Source organism: Erpetoichthys calabaricus, chromosome 18 (genome assembly GCF_900747795.2).
Source record: "Erpetoichthys calabaricus chromosome 18, fErpCal1.3, whole genome shotgun sequence".
NCBI lineage: Eukaryota > Metazoa > Chordata > Cladistia > Polypteriformes > Polypteridae > Erpetoichthys > Erpetoichthys calabaricus.
The window spans coordinates 33681568-33696103 of record NC_041411.2 but is presented as its reverse complement, the minus strand read 5'-3'; the positions used below and the strand labels follow the sequence as shown (position 1 = coordinate 33696103).

The window sequence follows — 14536 nt, the reverse complement described above, 5'->3', positions numbered from 1 at the left end:
ACAGTAACACACCGAGAAAAAGCAAACATGACAAGTGAACAGCCTGCCTTGTTTCAGTTGAGGTATTTTATACCAGATCATAACCAGGTAGCATATTAGTGTCAAAGATGTTGAAATGAACACTGGTTCAAATCTTCCAAAGTATAGCATAACAACTTCATATGAAATGTCTGTTTACTATATGACTTGATTCTAAGATTTGTGAACATGGAGAATACATCCGTTTGCCTTGAAGCACTATTGTCTATTAAAGGTACTTGTGCTTGTTTTTCAGCTATGAGAAGAGACTCTTTTAAACCGCACGCCATCCCTGCCTGGCTCCAGTTCAGCAGAGCCTGAGCTTGTCTGTTACAGGCCTACTTGCAAAAGCTCAGGGAGAGCTGCCAGTCCTTCATCTGTTACATTTTCTGTACGCCATCCATCTTCAGCATAAACGCCACTGTGACTGCCAGTGCTTTGCAGCTGGCTCAAGGGGTTTGGACATTTTCCCTTTTCCTTGGCCACACCATGACCTGCATATGTCTTGCTCTTTTACACTGTCACCATCAAAACAAGGTCATACAGCAGGGTGGGATTCTGAGCTGCCCAGGATAAAAGTCCTCCCGGAATAGCATTACTTGCCCAACTGGGGGGATTTCAGTTTTATGTAACAGAATGTTTTTGGTATGTTGAATACAATGCTCTAAAGAATGTAAAGAAAGAACTTCAAGAATATTTTATTAAAAAAAAAAAAGAAATAAATGTGTTTTGGATGCACTGAACTTCTGCATCCTTTAACAAACAGAGTCTTCTCCTGAAGGTTTGTAAATACATATTAAATGTCCTTGGCTGCAGAAGGGGGTGGGATAAGTGCTGCTCCTGTAAGCCTCCTCTCACTTGTCAGAAAGTTGAAGGTGGCACAGGCATTGGGCTGAAAAAAAATATATATAAAATTTAAAAGTTAAGTGAGGGGCTAATGGAAGTAGTTGCTATGTGTGTGAACAAGAGAAAGAAGTTGGTTTAATGTTCTGTCCCAAAGCTGGAAATCCATTAATTCAGTTTTTAGCTTGCTTATCCATTTTGGGGTCACAGAGAACTGGTTCCTTATACCAGTGCATTGAACGCAATCGGCACTGGACAGGACATCAATCCACTGCAGGGGCCCACTTGAACACACTCATTTATACTGGGTCAGTTTTCAAAATTACCAACTAACCTAACAGGTAATTGTTTGAAAGATGGGAACAAAACCCATCAGTGCATGGTGAAAACGCTAGGCCCAGGATTCAAACCCAGAACTCTGAAACTATGAGGCATAGGGAACAAGAAAAAAAGAACAAACTCACTGTATCCAGGACCTCCACTGCAACTCCTTTTTTCCGCATGAAAGAAAGAATTTTGGGGTCAATCCTTTCAACACGATCCCCTGTTCCCAAAACCAGGATCTCTGTGGAGAAAGACATGCCTTGTGAGTAAGAGACACTTTTTTTATGTGTTCCTTTGACTGAGCGGTCCTGAAGACTCACCAAGTTTGGGTTCTATCAGATGGAAAAGAGAAAGGCTTTCCTCTGTAATGTCCTTGTAGTTTCCAACCTAGAAAAAGACCAAACATAATCTTGCGTTTATAAAGGATTACACTCTGAGGTGAGACTTGTCGGGTCATCACTCTTTCCCCCTCTCTCTCTGTGTCCCAAAGCCATTATTTATAACCCTTGGTGAAAATTCATTTTGCTTCTGTGGCTCCAGTTTTCTGGATCTCTGCTTTAGTTGTTCAGTAAGACTAAATTTATAACATCAAGGCTGCTCCTTGTGCATAAACTCTAAGAAGTGGATTCTTGGGCTGTGTTAAAGCTTCTTTTATTTCACCTGGCTCCTCCATTTTACCGTTTATCATTCTGTGTTATTGAATCATAATTTTTCTAGTGTCTTCACTGGTGTATGTTTGACTCAACTTTATTTATGCATTTTTATTGCACTAGCAAGCTACACTACTGTAATCATAGTACCATCCATCCATTATCCAACCTGCTATATCCTAACACAGGGTCACGTGTGTCTGCTGGAGCCAATCTCAGCCAATGCAGGGAACACACACACCAAGCACACACTAAGAACAATTTAGGATTGCCAATGCACCTAACCTGCATGACTGAACTGTGGGAGGAAACCCAAGCAGAGTCGGAGAGAACATGCAAACTCTACGGAAGGAGGACCCGGGAAGCGAACCCAGCGCTGCCACTGTGCCGCCCCATAGTACCACATAAGCAAATATATATATAATATTGACAGGGATACTATACAAAGGCTGACTTTTTTGTAGACGGGAATCACACAAAACATGCAAAAGGACTCAAAGAGATTCTCTCAGCCTACACAAGAATAAGACTCACATTCCACTGCAGGATAGCCTGTGGAATCACTGCACATGGCCCCAGCACTCTGTCTCCATTGATAACAAAACCATAGCTGCTGTAGCTCTCGATAAAGGTGATCTCCGGGGATTCTCGCTTTAGTATAGTGATTGTTGTCTTCTGATACAGCTCATCATCTGATGGAGTCAGGCGGTGACTCTGCCTCTGGGACAGTCTATTGAGAAAACAGGAGAAATGTGGTTATTTTTTTTTTAAATAAAAGGGTTCATGACAGCTGACCTGGGGCCCAAGAAATGCAAATGACCAATCTACAAATCTTACATTTAGATAGATACATAATTTGTCACAGAAATTTAGCTTTTAGAAAAGCTCAACAAATAAGAAATATAATAAACAGCAACTCCCTTAAATATACCGACAATAATTACAAAAAAGAAAAAACTGACTTGGGTAATACAAGAGCAGTCACAGTGAGAAATTTTGAAGGTGTGACACTTTTATGAATTGGCTGAAAGTGCTCAGTGTTAGTGTAGCATGGAGAGGATGTGCAGTATTGTTCACAATAGTCATCAGTTTTGTCTTTACTCTCCTCCACTATCTCCAGTGGGTCGAGATTTCACATTCAGCTTGTTGATTTGGTGGGCCACATCACAGATGATCAAGTGGCTATCACAGAGATATAGAACATGTAGGGGAGATCACCACTAGTGTTGATCAACCAAATTCACCAAAAGTCTTTTGCACAGAATTTGCGGAGCTCGCCAGTGACTTTGTTTACCAAATTTTTCCCTGACAATTTGCCGTGCAGCTGACTTAGGTAAACTTTTTTTTCCCCCCCCAGTGCCCCATGATGCTTTGTGAGGCCAGTGTGACATTGAAGAGCTGTAGCAGTGCCAGAGACTGGACTGCATGTTGAGCGACACCCGAGTCTATGCGCACTGATGACCTGGTGGTGTTCTGGGTCATGGCGGCGAGCTCGCTCAGGATGAGTAAGTTCAGTCTGAGTGGGCTTTCCGTGCTTAAAGCAGAGTGGTCACAGACGAGACAGCATAGCTGTCGACAAACTGGCATTTGAAAAAAATGAGTCCTAGATCAGTGAAGATTTCCAGTCCCTCTCTATTGTTCTCCCTGTGGTCTTTTGTAACTCTTATGTGCATTGGACTTAATGCATCCTGCTCCTGTTGCTACTCTCTGCAATAAATGGTAATGTCCTGACATTTAATTCTATTTATTTTCTCTCTGACAGGCACAGCTCATGTCAAATTTTTAGTCATATGTTTCCTTAGCCCCCACTGTAAAGACTGCTGCACCATTATAATCCCCTCAAAATGACTTCAGTGTTTTCTTCCTCATTCTCTTTAAATGCAAAGATCACAAAGGTCTGCAAAATTCCCAAACCTTTCACCAGACTTATTATGAACTGAATTCAGCAGGGTTCTCACATCACTAGGCATCACCCATATCAACTCTTTCGTGGCAGATGTCGACACACAACATGTGGGTGTGCCTTCAGCTACCGGCAACTACACAAAAGCGTTCAGCTTTACGATCAGCTCATGCTGGTACATCACTTTTGTTTGCAATTTTCCATCAAAATCAGAGTCCGTTTCAGCAGTAATATGCAAAACGTTGCCCACGGAGTATTTTGATTCGCGCATTTACTTCACTCTCTCACCAGATCCGTCTTTCCCTCTAGTGGCTGCCGCCTGCATGAAGAAAGATTTGGTGGCCAGCAGACGAAATAAATATTCAGCCCTCAAACAGTTAAAGGAATATAGAGGAAGAAAAAGAATAAACACAAACCAAAGAGGGTGCTGTAGGGTTGGCAAGGACAAAAGTGAGCACTGCAAGAGCCAGATAGGATAGTAGTGGGCAAGACTGGGTATTGAAGGTGTTTTGGGCCAGTGTTGCCAACTTGGTTACTTTGCTGCCATATCTAGAGACTTCCCTTTGGTGACTAATTTTTAAAAAGTGTTTTTTTTTAAAAAAAAAAAAAAATAGTGTCATTTTTCAGTTGACATAAGGAACTTTTCTTTTCTCATGTTGCTGACAACAGTTCATGTAACAACTGATTGCAGTTCGACAGAGCTCAGTAAAAAACTCTTCAAAGTGTTTGTTCTGAGTCACAAACGAATTGTAAATACAGAAAGCCCACTCTTGTGCACTATACATAAAAGACACATTTAAAAAAAAGTTCTTGTTTTGCCTGGGTTAAAGATGTCCTATTCAAAGTTTTATTTGCAAAAGTGTAGAAAAGGATGGGAGCTGAACTCTGATTTCAAAGAATGGCTGAAGCCCAGTATCAGTAATGAAGACTTTTCTACACTAGACTTCAATGCTAAATTGTGTGACACAACACTTTGAAAAATGAAAACCATGTCACTTTTCAAAGCAACCCCTGCCCCCCCACCCACACACTACCAGTCATAAGCAAAAAATTGATTCTTCTAAACAGGCAGAGGCAATCATGGTAATATGTAAGTTTTGAGCAGTGCTCAGCCATACACAAGACCATATTGGAGAGCTGCGTTTGCCGACTCTGCAGCAGCCAGACCTCTTTGAATGCACCGCACTAAATAAACTGAAATGATAAATGGTGTCCTGGCTACATATTTTCTAAAGATGCTAGTGACAAGTATTGGTGACCAAAAATACAGTCTTCCTTCATGATGACTGCACTGACATTAGTGTGTTGAAGCACCCTAGTGTTGTAAGTTGCTACTTCAGTGATTTAATCTTGCGTTTAGCAATGTGCGACTCACAAATGATTCCTTCTTTTTTGAATGACTCTTTTAAGTGAATCAATACGTATTAGCTGAGTGGAGCTCAAAGGGAGTGCCAAAGTGCATTTGTGTCCTGCAAGATTTCATCAGCGTCTTTTGTTTCGCTGTGACTCGTTTCACTTGACCATTGTTCCGAGTTGAAACTTTCAATATCGACGAGTGAAAACTGTCACTGGCGATTCATTCATCACACAAGTACAATACAGTAACAACACATTTATACTAGAATATATTTGTTTTGCTTTGTACACTTCATTGTTGGAATTGTTTCAAATTTGATATACAGTATAAACAAAATTAAAATGAATATGTTTAAGTTCCGATGTACATTCAACAAACTAGTCATACCAAACTGAACATTAAATACTATTACAATTTTTTTACAATTATTTGCTTTCACCTTTACTTTAGCACACACATATTTTTACGGTTCATTACTTGTACTGGGTATGTATCATTACTCGATTGTTTTTTTTAGTTCAAACTATTTCATTACCCAAGAACGAGTCCATGATTCTTGAATAGATCATTACTCAAGGACCAGATGCATGATTCTCATTAACCACAAATTCTCATCACAGTTTTCGTTCACTTGTGATTCTGTAACGTAACTTTGTAATTTAATTATGCATCTAAATTTGTTGTCATCTTGTGTACTGATATAGACAATTATGATTTTATTTTTAATTCTGTAACTTTGTACAGTACAGTTTATTCTAATTTTAGTTATAAAATGTAATTATATTTGAATGCACTACGATTTATTGAACTTTCTGTAAAACCTTTCGTTAGCTGACCTGCGGCCCATATGGATGTGCAAGTGAGGTAATGGCGTCATCTAGCGACTTATGTCGACTTTTCAGCACGCGTCAGCGACTTGCCATTAAAAATAATTGGCAACACTCATTTGGGCTCACCAAGGACATCAATGGAGGAGCTCCTTGAAGCAGCTCTTCATACGAAAATATAGCGTACAAATATATTCATATACAGCTTATTTTCTGAACAAGTAGCTCGTATTTAGTAACAGCGCCTAAATGATAATCTATACTAAGAACATTGTTTAGAGAAGAAAAAAATACACATACACAGGTTGAAAACTAGTTCATCAGCTGACAAGAGGCGTCAAACACTATTGTATTTCAGTGTTAATCCTTAAAATAAGATGTGCAATAGTGAATACATACCTCAAAGTAAAAGGTCGAAGCCCCCGAGCCGCAGCTCCACAGAGGAGTTGGGAGCCGCGCAGCGAGAGCATGCCGACAGTGTCAGATGGCTTGGGAAACAAATTTGCACGTGCGCTTTGTTGCGAAGGGGATCCATTTCAGTGATGCACAGGGAGGAGTTAAGGATGCGAGCCCGCCTCTAGCGTCATTGGTTCGGTACTGGCCATGATATGTCACGCCCATTTCACTCCGGTCTGCAGCAATATCTATTTGTTTGGGGGCGGAGGAAACGAACGAGCATATTGAGCGTTTTTAAAATGAAGCTGAATAAAACCAAGGTGCACTCTCATGTCCGCTGCTGCGCGACTGTTTGCGCTTGTTGGTTGTGTGTATGCGGAACCAAAAATAAAAACAAAATACACCATTCGTATGTAAAACCTCATGACTTTAGAACTCCACATTCGAGATTCTCAGGTACAGCAATGTGGAGTTCCAACCAGCTATACGGCGAACACATCATTTTTACCTTTGCTTGAGCTAATTATTTATTCGGTTGTCTATTTTTGTCATGGTTTGCATTCAGAAATGTGAATTAGTGTTAGATTTGTATTCATATGAAATAAAGAAATATTTCTGTTTTTTGACATATCTGTCATTTTCTTTTCAATTCATTCTACTTTTCTACTAATTATATATCTATTTTATGGAAGCCTTAGTAAATGATTTGTTGTGGTGTATTCATTATTAGTCTTAACTAATTTAACGTGTTTTTCTTTTCTCGTAAGTTTTCCTTTGGACGTCCTGTAAAGCACTTTGAGTCACTTCCTTTGGCTGAAAAATCTGCTATAGAAGCAAATGCTGTTGGTTTTCTGTGATTATAATTATACCTGAATACTGACCATTAATGACAAGCATAGCAGTCTTCAGGGCAAGCGACACTCACTGCAGCTATTTAAGTGTTACAAATGTATGTGCTTATTAATAAATAATGTTAGAAATAAGCAGAACATTAAAAAAAGACACTAATTCTAAAAAGAATCATGCTTCATTCAGTAAAAGAAATTATCAGGTGATAATTTCTGAATTGATACAGAAGCTCAAACTGGGAAGTAACATCTTTCTTAGTTAATGCAGGAGTCCAATTAAAAGAAGAAATCGGTTGGAATGAAAGCCTGCAGTGTTGGGAGGCCTCCATGAAGGAACTTGAGAACCATTGAACATAATTTGCAAATACAATTCTACCATTCTAACATACCATAATATAGACTGACTAAGAATAACACTACATTCAAAGATGTATCAAACATACATGAGCCATAATTCACGAATTAAACATCCTCTCCAACAGCATTTTGTTATTAATTTCATCTTATTTTGTGTTAGGACAGTTAAGAAACTTTATGGAAGACAACTGTAGACCGTGGCATACTTGTGAAGAATGTCGTAGACTTGCTGGGGTGGGCCAAACAATGGGCCATGATTTCCCAGGCCTGTGATTTTCTAATAAACTTCACAGGGGTACAGCCCCCACTCTTCACCTGCTGCAAAACCCCATATGGGCTCCCCACTTCATTCGATTGGTGTGGAACCACACAGGGGACCACCTCCCGCACCATTCGTCTTCTGCTTTTTCTTCGATGTCTGGCATTGACTCCGGGCCGGACAGACACACACACACTTCCATGCATAGACATTTATATATAAGACTAGGACAAATAAAAACATTGCAAAAACTATAAATGAGACATCTTAAATGTAAAAAAATTAATGGACCTCTTCAGGCTAAGATCTATATAGCAAAAGAGAGGAGAACAATGTATAGGCAAGACCTTTGTCTAAGATAACTGTCCAGCAAAGTCTTTTGAAGTTTTTGATGAGTTCTTCAATACAATATAGGTTTGTAGACAGGTTGTCTGTGTCAGTCTGAGAGATGCAAACAATACTCATATCTGCCCATAAAACTCTTGTCTCTATTTGTCCTGTTTTGAAATTTTGGAAGTCTGGTCAGCCTACCCCTTGGTTATGTAGCTCACATGTATGACATTCAGCTTTCTTTGCTTTTCAGATGATATTCAGCTCTGTATATCAGTTAAACCATATGAAGTGTCTCAATCTTCCAAAATAGCTTTCCTGATAGACATTGGACGTTGGATGACTTGCAGTTTTCTTTTCTTGAGCTTGTGCTTGGTTTTAAAGCTGCTAAAAATAGGCTATGTAAATGTGCCATGTCTGTTGATGGCCTCTCTGTCCTACCTAGTACATAGTAGAGTAATCAGAGACATGGATGTCTACTTACATTGTGATCTTTCATCTGCAAAGACTTAGAAATACACTATCATTTCATGATGCTAAAAAATGTCATGCATTTATTACTTCTAGACTGGATTACTGCGACAGCTTGCTTTGTGGCTACGTGCCAGTGTCACTTCATAGACTGCAGTTAATTCAGAATGCAGTGGCTAGAGTGCCACTACACTGTCATCTTCACACTGGCTTCCTGTAAAATTCTGTTTTGATTATAAGATATGTCCGCTCATTCATAAAGCTTTGCATGGTTTTGGACCTCAGTATTTGAGTGACCTTCCAATTCTTTATCATCCCTCCCGGTTGCTTCAGTCTCAAGGAGCAGGATATCTTATAGTCTTTAGAATAAAAAAAAACATGGCTGGCATTTGGTTATAAAGCTCCCTGCTTAGGTTCAGGTATGAGATTCAGAAACACTTTCAATATTAAAATCTAAGCTAAAAACATACTTGTTTAGTCAGGCCTATAAGTAAATATTTAAAATTCACAATGAAATCTACAATTTGAAATTTTGTAGAGCTGCTTTGTGACAATATCTCTCTATTATAAAAGAAAATCTTGAGAAGAGACGAGACTATTGCCAAGAGATTTTTTTAAGTCCCGCCCTCCTCTCAACCATTTACAGTTAACGGTCCACATTGACGGTCCTCTCATCTCTCATTCGTGTGGTTGCTTTTGTCAGACACGGTTTCTGCTCTCTCAGCTCTTATAAATTTTTACGTTTTCCTCACTTTAAGTTCCAAATAAAAGAAGACTTATTATGTTGAAGTCTTATTGAAGACTTTTATCCCAAAGGATTATCAACAGAAGAAGTGAGTACATGGGCAAACCTAGATGATGTCAAACGAATTTTTGTGAAAATTGTCGATCGGTTACATGGCAAATTGATTAAATGCGTATCAATAGACTATGCTGAAACAGTTGGTGGTGATGGTGCGGAAGATGAAAACATCAACTTACAATATCACAAAGAATATCTACAACCGTTGACACCATCTGGTCTCCCACCGGCCAAATTACTGTAGAAAGAAGGATGTATCGTAATGTTATTGTGTAATTTATGTCTGAGTGATGGGCTATGCAATAGGACAAGATTAGTTGTATTCAAAATCCATCAAACAATTCTGACATGTAAAATTTCAACAGGCGACAAGAAAGGTAATGTAGTACATCTTCCACAGATAACATTAGACACCAAAGGAGATCTTGATTGCCATTCGTATTAAAACGTTTACAGTTTCCCGTTAGAATAGCTTTTGCTATGACAATTAACAAATCACAGGGACAAACATTCGAAAAAGTCAGTTTATTTATTAGAGAGAAAGAAATGAAATTCACTCACGGGCAGTTATACGTTGCGTTGTCACAATGAAAGACCAAACATTGAATCAAAATTCAATGCGATATTGACGAAAAGTTAATTCCATACATTGTTTTTACTGACGTTTTACAGTTAAAGTATAAGTTTAAAAAGCATTTGCATGTTACTTTCAAAGCCAAACAGAATGAAAACGTATAACACAATGAACATCTCTAATGCAGCATGAAACATAATTTTTTTTCAATTTATTACATTTTACTATTTTTTTTACTATGGTTAATTACTAGCTGTAATGTAAAATAGTTAGTTCTATTATGCATATGTAACAATTCCAATGAAAATAACAATCTGTTTAAATTGTATATCTACTTACCCATACGTGAGCGGCAGAGCCGTGAAGTGGCTAGTGTGTAGCGTCCGCACGGGGGTTGGCGAGCGAAGCGAGCAGGAGGCCGAGCCCCCTAGTTTATAACAAAATGCACTGTATTGATTGTTCCATTCCTGTACTACAAAATTACCACTTAACACTTAAGAATGTATTACTCAGTTACAACACTTAAAAATGTATTACTCAGTTACAACACTTAAGAATGTATTACTCAGTTACCTTGTATTATATGAACATGTACTCTGCCCCAAATCGCAGAGTTAAGCTTAATTTTTTTTTTTCCAGATTTTTGGCATTTCAGAAATTGAAGAAATGCATTGTGACTGTCGTGTCCACTATCGACGGTTATTTGCTAAAAAGGTTGTGGGCTAAATTTGAAATTTACCCTTGGAGCCTCCCCGGTGGCTGCAGGTTTTCCACCCAGTTTGAATTAATTTCTTCTTTTAATTGAACTTCTCCATTAATTAAGCAAACTGTTATCTTTCAGCTTCTACCTTTTCTTGAAATTACAAATTACAAACTGATTATGCTAAATCATTACTGAATGAAGCAAGTATTTATGTGTAATTGATGCAAAATAATTCATTTTTTTATGTTGTTATTTAATATTGTTATTTTTTTAATATCTGTTATTTATGCCATTTATTTGCTAATAAGTACACAAATGGACAAGACTAAAGTTGCTACTGCCCTTCAGCACTTGCATCTGTGTCTGCTCTGCTCTTTCTTAATTCCAGATACAGTTAAGAGAGCAAACTCATTATAGAAAGGTGAATTTTTAGCAGAGTTAAGCATTTAAATCTTTGAGAAAATTCTTGTACAATGTAAATATACAGTAAATTTAACACTACAACAATTTTCTGAATGCAAAATAAGACATGGAAAAAAATCAGTTAATTAAACAGTGGGATCAGTAAAAGGTGAAAATGACCGACTGCCAAACTAGTTGAGACAAAAACAAGCTTACAGCCACAATGGGTGCACCAAACCCCTCAATTTGACTACTGGGTTGAGAAGTGTCGCCTGGCACGAGGGGCACATATTGAGAGCATTTGTAAGATCGAGCAAAAATGAATTTTCTAAATGATTTAAAATTAGCAGTTTCATATGATTCTTAGTTTTGAAAGAATCATCTTATATATTAGTACAGTAATTCATTATTCATCACCTGATTTTATTCTTATACATATAAAAATGTTTCAGTTAGACAAACATGTACAACTCTTAGCTGCTGAGAAACATGCTATGTAAGAGTGCATTCATTTAACACAAGCAGATACTGAAGTAATCATATATACCTTAATTATAAGTAACATCTGCTCAAATGCAAATTGACAAGCACTCTCCATGGACTGGCTGCAGGTGTTGTTCCAGTGCTTTATTGCTTTTTGGGTTATCTTTCTGCGCTGTGTTTCTTGTTCCAATGTTGCGTGGAATGCAATTTTATCTGACTGGCAGTCTAATTCAATAAAGCTAACTTTACAAGCCCAGCTGGCTACCTGCAAACTTTTAGGGGATTTCTGGTTCTCCCAGGGGGCCTGAGTAGCTGAATATATTCTGTCCATTTGCACACACCACTGGATTTTATTGAAACATCTGCTCAGTGGAAAGCTGCTCCATTGTGGTGATGGAATAGCATGGGGTGTTTCCTGCCAGTACTGTAACTCATGGACTGAGTTGGCAGAATCTGTCGCCTGAAAGCTGGCAAATGTTCAGCTTTGTAATGGTGCCTCTTCTTGCAAGAGTGTTTGAGTGAAGCAGTACTGCACAGAACAAAAAACCTGACTGTAATGTCTTCATAATGTCAGTTTCCTCAAAACACTAACTTTATCTTCTGCAGGACGGAAGTTTTCGCTTTGCCAATTAATTATATTCTGGAAATGCATTCCAAACATAAAGAAAGTGGTAACGAACCTGCGCTCCTGCTATGAATTTCTTACAATGTCAGGCTAATGTGCAGGCAGCCTACAGAGCCGTGAGGGTCTCCTTCTTTACATGTAGAGGGTGAATATGATTTTGATTTTGTGGAGTAAGAAGTTACTTTTTCTCAGTATTCTTCTTTTTAATATGGGGTGGCATGGTGGCGCAGTGGTAGCGCTGTTGCCTCGCAGTTGGAAGACCCGGGTTCGCTTCCTGGGTCCTCCCTGCGTGGAGTTTGCATGTTCTCCCCGTGCCTGTGTGGCTTTCCTCCGGGTGCTCCGGTTTCCTCCCACAGTCCAACGAAATGCAGGTTAGGTGCATTGGCGATCCTAAATTGTCCCTAGTGTGTGTGTGTCCTGCGGTGTGTGCCCGGGATTTGTTCCTGTCTTGTGTCCTGTGTTGGCTGGGATTGGTTCCAGCAGACCCCCGTGACCCTGTAGTTAGGATATAGTGGGTTCGATAATGGATGGATTGATTAATGGAGCCTTTAATAGTGAACACTACCACACACATAATACATAGCAAGAGAAAACAAACTTGAAAATAACTTGTCATGCTGTGGACTCACACCACAAACATCTGTCTGTCAGAGAACTGTCAGTGGTCAGTCACGAACCCGTAACGTCTTAGTCAGAATTGTTATCCTTACAGCTTCAGCTAATAGAGGAACTGCTAGTCTCAGCCACACAGACATGGCTTCTAAACACGATAGGTGGAGAACTTTCTTGTAACATCAGCTCAGTGGTAGCCGCTGCCTCGCAGTAAAGAGACCTGGGTTCGCTTCCCGGGTCCTCCCTGCGTGGGTTTCTTCCAGGTGCTCCGGTTTCCTCCCACAGTCCAAAGACATGCAGGTTAGGTGCATTGGTGATCCTAAATTGTCCCTAGTGCCCATGATTTGTTCCTGCCTTGCGCCCTGAGCTGGCTGGGATTGGCTTCAGCAGACCCCCGTGACCCTGTGTTAGGATGTAGTGAGTTGGACAATGTCTGACTGACTGACATAACATTTCGTTTGCCTTTTTAATTGTTTCTACACATTGCCTAGATACGAATTGCATGTCAGATTAACTTGAGCGTTGCCATAATTGAGTGGTGCATGGTGTGAGTTTTGCACATTATTGACTGGATTGAGAATGAGTGACACAGAGAGCGTCAGTAGCCTTATTTTTTAATAACAAGGAGACTGAGGTCTGCCATTTCCACAGTACAGACTGAATCACATTAGTGATTTCATTTTTGCAGTGATTTATGTAAGAGCTGCAAAATTTTAGTGATGTGCAGAGAGTCTTGTACTTTTTAGTAATACAAAGACTGACTATTGCCCCATCTTTGCCATTATCAGTCTGACCTTTATGTCCGGCTGAGTAGAGTGAGCCTTGCGCTAATAGTGAATGCAGATTGTCACCCTGTAGTTAACGTGCGAGTTTTGCAGTACTGCAATGATGTGTTGAGTAAATGTATTCTATCCTTGAAGAAAATAATTGCCTCAGAGTGTGACATTTGCACGACTTTTGTAGTATATAGATTAGGAGGTGCACTGTTTTTTTTTTCTGTATTCTATTCTGCTATGTGAAAAGTGAGCATCACCCTGCTTTTATAAAGAATAATATAATGTTGATATAGTTGTGGAGTGCAGATCGAGTGCTTCTTTATATTTCTGGTGTGCAGAGTCAGCTTTGTGGGCGGCACGGTGGTGCAGTGGGTAGCGATGCTGTCTCGCAATAAGGAGACCCGGGTTCACTTCCTGGGTCCTTTCTGCGTGGAGTTTGCATGTTCTCCCCGTGTCTGTGTGGGTTACCTCCCACAGTCCAAAGACATGCAGGTTAGGTGCATTGGCAATCCTAAATTTTGCTTGGTGTGTGTATGTGTTCCCTGTGGTGGGCTGGTGCCCTGCCTGGGGTTTGTTTCCTGCCTTGTGCCCTGTGCTGGCTGGGATTGGCTCCAGCAGACCCCAGTGACCCTGTAGTTAGGATATAGCAGGTTGGACAATGGCTGACTGACTGTGTGAGTGATATGCAGAGGGACAGTAAGCACCCCAGAAGCTGATAATTGCACCATCTTTATAGCAGTGAAGGTGGCACTTTTGGGGTGTGAATATTGAGTGATATACAGCATTTGCTATGCGAAGAGTTGGCATCATGCTGTCTCACTGGAAGGTTCTTCAGCCCCCCCCTTCCTACATGCATGCTTCCTCCTAACGGCCTGAAGAGGAAGCTCTCTGCAGCCGGCGGGGATTTCTCAGCACTGTTTTCAGAAGGAGGGGGCGGGAGCTGAGGGGGGGGCAGGATCCAGTTACACTAGAAGCA

The 14536-nt window shown here is 39.8% G+C and overlaps 2 protein-coding genes across 3 annotated transcripts in view; one reads left to right on the top strand and one right to left on the bottom strand.

Annotated features, from left to right (window-relative positions):
• impdh2 (IMP (inosine 5'-monophosphate) dehydrogenase 2) overlaps nucleotides 1-779 on the top strand; it is a 30931-nt gene extending 30152 nt beyond the window's left edge. For both annotated transcript variants that reach the window (XM_051921240.1, XM_028824061.2), the window contains one exon: nucleotides 275-779. In XM_051921240.1, the coding sequence (XP_051777200.1) occupies nucleotides 275-296 (22 nt within the window). In that variant the 3' untranslated portion in view covers nucleotides 297-779. The remainder of the gene's footprint in view (nucleotides 1-274) is intronic.
• On the bottom strand, nucleotides 701-6484 carry ndufaf3 (NADH:ubiquinone oxidoreductase complex assembly factor). Its single transcript, XM_028824062.2, has 5 exons — nucleotides 6322-6484; nucleotides 2370-2565; nucleotides 1506-1572; nucleotides 1326-1426; nucleotides 701-910 (listed from the first exon to the last, which is right to left on the bottom strand). Exons 1-5 carry the CDS (start codon nucleotides 6390-6392, stop codon nucleotides 815-817), a joined length of 531 nt encoding a protein of 176 aa, XP_028679895.2. The 5' UTR covers nucleotides 6393-6484; the 3' UTR covers nucleotides 701-814.
• Nucleotides 6485-14536: the final 8052 nt, after the last annotated feature.